General features: G+C 39.3%; 1 protein-coding gene across 4 annotated transcripts in view; it reads left to right on the plus strand.

The window, feature by feature from the left end:
* PBK (PDZ binding kinase) overlaps window positions 1-6,642 on the plus strand; it is a 29,866-nt gene that overhangs the window by 21,439 nt on the left and 1,785 nt on the right. For 2 of the 4 annotated variants that reach the window (XM_014540070.1, XM_014540067.1), the window contains exons 6-7: window positions 1,982-2,161; window positions 2,656-3,488. In XM_014540070.1, coding sequence (XP_014395556.1) covers window positions 1,982-2,161; window positions 2,656-2,855 — 380 coding nt within the window. In that variant the 3' untranslated portion in view covers window positions 2,856-3,488. Of the gene's footprint in view, window positions 1-1,981; window positions 2,162-2,655; window positions 3,489-3,518; window positions 3,602-6,642 lie in introns of those variants that run through there. The other 2 variants (XM_014540068.1, XM_014540069.1) reach the window with 2 other exon arrangements.

Genomic DNA, 6,642 nt, shown 5'->3' on the forward strand with positions numbered 1-6,642 from the left:
AGTTTATTGTAAACTAGTGTCCCAGTGCACGGATTCGTGCACATTGAAAGTTAATTAGAAGAAATATTTTAATATCTCTATTCGCGTCTTGCTAATGAAAAGAAAATAGGATTCTACTGAGTCTCCTATCTACCAACTCTAGGACTTCTGTAAGGATGAAATGAGATGTGGCACGGGAAAATGCTTCACAAACATTTGGTTAAACTGTAAAATGTTTGCACCTGGCTATAAAGCAAGTCAGGTTCCTGGGCTGAAGAAACTCCAAGGATGCTAGTCTCTAGGGAGAGAAAGCTGGGCGTTGCTATGTGACATCATTACCTGGCGCCTACAGCAACCATTGCTGGGCTGGGCTAGGCTGTGGGCCGCACTTTGCGCCATGGGGTCTTGGCAGTGTTGGCTGCGATTTGGTGGGGTGTTGCTCCAAGGTGGTGGGGCCTGTGTTCCACTTGGGGGAAGCCGAGTGTTGGTTTGTCGGTGCCAGGTCTGTGGTGCCGTTTCTGTTTGCACATCATGATAGCTCCTGTGTTGTGTCTGCCCCGTGGTGGTCAGTGTGCATCATAGCTACCAGTTGGACGGACAAACACAGCCTTTTACATATATAGATACTGTTCATTCTCTTAGGGAATTTAAGATATATTCTTAGAACCAAGAGACAGCCTCAAAGAAAAAGCTTCTGCTTTTAACATATTTAATAACATTTAAATTTCTCTTTATATGAATGCTATTTAGAATACACACACACACACACACCTTAATTTCCAGCTAAAGTTAAGGTCTATAAGTTGAATTGAAGGAAAAAGTCAAAATAAAGTCATGAACCCTCAGTCTCACTACTACAGATATGAAACTTTAGAAAAGGAGAATTTTTTAAAAAGAATAAAAATAAGATTTTCTAACGTAATTTTCTCAATCCTTAATACATGAAGTAGATAAAACTAAGATGTAAAAAAAATTAAAAGATTGAGTGGATAAGGTCAATCTATGCATTAGAAAATTGATTATATATATTGGTTAGGATATAAAAAAACCCTTGGTTTACAAAAAGTAGAAGTAGCCTAATGTTTGACATTCATTGTCCTTAGTGAAATACATCTAGATATTAGTAACATAGTTGGAAACAAAAAAAATCAAATTTTTAAATTTAAAATACTTATAATTGATTCTAGGCTGAATGAAGAAATCAAATTCTAGTTGTAAAATATTTAGAAAACAATGAGAATGTAACAACAAATTAAAAGCAATTTGTTAGGGTCAAAGCTACACAAAGGAATACATTTTCATTATTTAACCTTTATGAAGTTGAGTCATTTCCTGAGCAAAAGCCAGTATGTGATTCGACTCTTTCCCTTTTCCCTGATTTAGCAATCATAGAAGCATAGAAATGGTATTTCTCTCAGCCTAATAATAGCATAGTTTGAAAAATGAAGAAACAGGCACAGAGTAAATGTTTAAGGTTACAGAGCTTGTAAATGTCTTTGAACCCAGGCAAGACAATCTTGCTCTAGAGCAGAGGTCCTCAAACTTTTTAAACAGGGGGCCAGTTCACTGTCCCTCAGACATTCCACACATGCGCACTGCGGGCCCGGGACGAGTCGGCTGCTAAGCAGGACAGGCAGTGGCGGCAAAAACACCCGGCGGGCCGGATGTGGCCCGAGGGCCGTAGTTTGAGGACCCCTGCTCTAGAGTCTGTACTAACATCCACAATCTATTTATATTCTTACCACTTTCTAAAAGAATTGCTGATTCTCTACACCCTTGGCAACTATCCAGCTTTTTAAATATTTATCAATCTGATAAGGAAAAAGTAATTTGTATTAATTATTGAGGTTGAGTGTATTTTTTCATGTTTACTGGCTAGACTTGATAACCTTTAAACCACCTGTCAAATCATTTGCCCATTTTGGTGGTCGTTGTTTGCCTTTCTCAGTGAGTTCTTGTGCTGGCCCTTATGACAGTTCTACCTGTGTTTTGCTTGTTTCAGTAACTGACCCTGAGGCCTGTTACATTGGCACTGAGCCTTGGAAACCCAAGGAAGCTTTGGAGGAGAATGGTATTATTACTGACAAAGCAGACATATTTGCCTTTGGCCTTACTCTGTGGGAAATGATGACTCTGTGTATTCCACACATTACTCTTGCAGATGATGATGATTATGATGAAGGTATAACTACATATTTTTAATGTAAAACCCAATCTCTTTGGTTTGAAATTAGATTAGTTTATAAAGTTACATTTTATTTTTCTATTAAGTTAATTTTAAAAAGAACAAGGTGTTTGATTTAGTTGCATGAGTTATAGATTATATTATTATTGTTGACTAATTTGGTATCATCTTGGTTTAATTTCATACAAATGAGATGTAGATTAATTCAGAACAGGGAGGTAAACTGAGAAAATTCAGAGGAGCAAAAAGTTACCTTAAAAACTCTCTTTGCCTCAGAAGATTAGAAAGCTATTATAGTAAGGGTTGATGATCATAGATTAAATCCATGTAACAAATGTATGACAATAGCTAATCTACACCATGGCAGGACAATGGAAGAGACTGGTATAATGAAAAGCAAACGAGGATGTTTCAGAAGGGTGAGTGAGCAGTCGATAAGTTTTTCCATGATTTAAAGTGATTTTGTTTGTTTCAAACTTTCTCATGAGCAGATAAAACTTTTGATGAAAGTGACTTCGATGATGAAGCATACTATGCAGCTTTGGGAACGAGGCCACCTCTTAATATGGAAGAACTGGATGAGACATACCAGAAAGTAATCGAGCTCTTCTCTGTGTGCACTAATGAAGACCCTAAAGACCGTCCTTCGGCTGCGCACATTGTTGAGGCTTTGGAAATACATGTCCAGTGATCTCATATTCACAACTACCTGAGCTTCAAGTAGGGCTCATATACATAACTGTTCTCTTTACTGTAATACGTTTATGTAGTTACTGTGAGAATCCAGTTATTAGACTGTTTGAAAGTGGCCTATTTTAGAACCATAGCACCTTGTTAACATTTGAAAAACTTTGTATTATAAAGGTATTTCATGTATACTTATTAGTATATAATATCGTAGTGGGTTTCCTATAAAACTTAAAAAACTTTTAGGCTTAAGGAACAAGTATTGAAATTTGTTCCTAGAGATTTAAAACACTAGCAAAATACCATAAACTCCTATGTCTAACGTTAATTTGGGTAGGGGAACCAATACTTTTATTAGTGATCTTCCTTGAATATTCTCTACTTAAATGGATCAATTTAAATTAGCACTTTGAAGTACAGAAGTTTGATTATCTTTTAAAACATAAAACTATGCTGGTCTTTCTTGGCTGATATGTTTGTTAAATATGGTCATTGGAAGCTGAGAGAATAATATGGCACAGTAGCTCCTTGGGTATTTCTAAACATTTTCAGTTAAGGCTTGTCTTGTCCTCTTGGTTCTCCTCAAATCTTTGGTGTTTGCTTTCATTTATTTATTAAATGTATTTCTGTACTGAGATCCAGTTCTATTTTTTGTTTACTGATCTAGCTCTTAAGCATTTTACAGCTCTGGTGTAAAAATAATAAAACTAATAGGATGATATAGAATAAAGGACGCTTTAGTTAACCAGAAGGTGTATTATCTATTTTATACTCCCATTGATCTGAGTGTTGTCATTAAAGTTGCAGAATGAATGTGAGTAGATTTCTTTCCTTCTCTTGGCCTTATTTTGTTAATCTGTAAAATGAGGGTGATTTGGGTCAGTAATTTCTATCTGTTAACCATAGCTCTGAAGAGAGCTGAGCCTAGCCAGAAGAATCAAGCGTAGCCCCCAAAAGCCAAGCTAACCCCAAAGAGCTGAGCCTAGCCCTGAAGGGCTGAGACTAGTCCTAAGCCCTGATTCTAGTCCCGAAGAGATGACCCAGTGCCTAAGAACCAAGCCTACCCCAAAGAGCCCAACCTAGTCCCAAAGGCTTAGCCAAGTCCTGAAGGGCTGAGCCTAGCCCTAAACAGCTGAGCCCAGTCTAGAGGGTGGGAGCCTAGCCCCAAAGAGCCAAGCCTAGTCCTAAGAGCTGAACTAGTACTGAAGGAATGACTAGTTCCTAAGAACCCAGCCTCTAGAAAATACTTTTAAAATATATTTTTATTGATTTCAGAGAGTAAGGGAGAGAGAAACATTAATGATGAGAGAGAATCCTTGATTGGCTGCCTCCTACATGCCCCATACTGGGGATTGAGCCCGCAACCCGGGCATGTGCCCTGATCAGGAATCGAACCGTGACCTTCGGGTTCATAGGTTGACGCTCAACCACTGAGCGACGCTGGCCGGGCTAGAAAATATTTTTAATAAAAAAATGTACATAAACTTCTGGGGTATGGCTAAAGATGTGCTTATCAAGATTCATAGTCTTAAATATTAGAAAAGAGGCTGAAAGCCCTGGGGTTCTCACTGCAGGTCACAAAGAGTTTTCATTTGTAGCCTACAGCATTGTCCCCAAGCAAGACTTACCCTGTCCTTAAAAGCCTTGAATCTTGCCCTCTGGATGGAAGACCTTTCCAGAATAAGGAGGTTTCATCCGTATTGAATTTAGGTTCTGGCATGTAATTTCCCTCCACAATCAGCTTACCTAGAGTTCCCAAAAATTCTTTACCTGCTTTCACATCAGTACTTACAGACTTACCACTCATTACATGATCTAATGGATAAAGAACAATTCTTGAATCATTTAAATCACTCAGAGCTGGCAGTAAATTCAACATCATGGCCGGGTCCAACCCTTAAACATTTCAAGGAAAGTTTTTGTTTTGCCTGTGATCATTTTGGTGCTGGGAGGTTTAGAAGTTTCTCCAGTTGTTAGTACTAGTGGCCTGGTGCATGAAATTCGTGCATGGGGGGTTGTCCCCCAGCCTGGCCTGCACCCTCTCCAATCTGGGATCCCTTGGGGGATGTCCCAAACTGGCAGTTGGACATCCCTCTTGCAATCCAGGACCGCTGGCTCCTAACCGCTCACCTGCCTGCCTGCCTGATCACTCCTAACCACTCTGCCTGCCGGCCTGCTCGCCCCCAACTGCCCTCCCTGCAGGCCTGATCGCCCCCAAATGCCCCCCCCCGCTGGCCTGCTTGCACCCAACTGCCCTCCCCTCCTGGCAGGATCACCCCTAACCACCTCTGCCTCGGCCCCGAAGTAGGGTGGAATAATATACAGTAAAAAAAGTGAGATTCACCTAAATGTAATAACAAATGTATTTTGACATATATGAAGATTTAATTGCTATGAAATTCAAAAAGAGACTAAAGAGTTAGTAATCCAAAGGTAGTTATATGCCCTGACTGGGTGGCTCAGTTGGTTGGAGAATCCCATATACCAAAAGGTTGCAGGTTTGATTCCTGGTCAGGACATGTAGTGGAGAAAACCAATCAATGTTTCTCTCCCCCTTCCTCTCTCTAAAATCAATAAAAACAAATTCTTGGGTGAGGATTTTAAAAAGTAGTTACATTTGAGTAAGATGATATAGTAATTGAGGAGGGCAAGAGGAAGACTAGCTTCCCCTATTATCAACATCCCCAACCAGAGTGGTACATTTGTTTAAACTGATGAATCTACAGTGACAAATTAGGGTTCATTCTTTTTTTTTTTTTTTTTTTTTTTTTTTTTTATTGCTTAAAGTATTACAAAGGGTATTACATATGTGTCCTTTTTTTTCTTCCCCGCCCTTGACAATCCTCTGGCCCCCCCTACCCCCCAGTGTCTTATGTCCATTGGTTATGCTTATATGCATGCATACAAGTCCTTCGGTTGATCTTTTACCCCCCTCCCTCCTGCCCCCCAACCCTCCCTGGTCTTCCCGCTGCAGTTTGACAATCAGTTTGATAGGGTTCATTCTTGGTATCCATTCTGAACTTGGGCAAATGTATAAAAGCATCTATCCACCAATCTAACAGTATACTTCAATATTTTCACTGGCCTAAAAATCCTATGTTCCTCCAACCCATGGCAGCCATATATATACATATTTTTTAAAATATATTTTATTGATTTTCTACAGAGAGGAATGGAGAGGGATAAAGAGTTAGAAATATCGATGAGAGAGAAACATCAATCAGCTGCTTCCTGCACACCCCCACTGGGGATTTGCCCACAACCAATGTGCATGCTCCTGACCAGAATTGAACCTGGGACCCTTCAGTCTGCAGGCCAACGCTCTACCAACTGAGCCAAACCAGCCAGAGCAACCACATATATTTTTACTGTCTCCACAGTTTTGCCTGTCCAGAATGTCATATAGTTGGAATCATATAGAACGTAGCCTCAGACTGTCTTCTTTCACTTGGTAATAGTCACTTATGGTTACTCCATGCCTTTTTGTGGTTTCTTTTTAGTGCCGAATTTAGTCCACTGTCTGGATGTAGCTCTTTGTTCATCTACCAAAGAACATCTCGGTTGCTTCTAAGTTTTGACAATTATGAATAAAGCTTGCTATAAATATTTGTGTGCAGTTTTTGTGTAGATAGATATATTTTCAATGATTGGGTTATTTTTTACTTAAACAAGTAAAAACATGTACTTAAAAATTTTTTACTTACTGATTTTAGAGAGAGGAAGGGAGAGAGAGAAACATCAATTTGTTGTGCCACTCATTTATGCGTTCATTGGTTGATTCTTGTATGTTC

This window comes from Myotis brandtii, unplaced genomic scaffold (genome assembly GCF_000412655.1).
Source record: "Myotis brandtii unplaced genomic scaffold, ASM41265v1 scaffold236, whole genome shotgun sequence".
NCBI classification, from domain to species: Eukaryota; Metazoa; Chordata; class Mammalia; order Chiroptera; family Vespertilionidae; genus Myotis; species Myotis brandtii.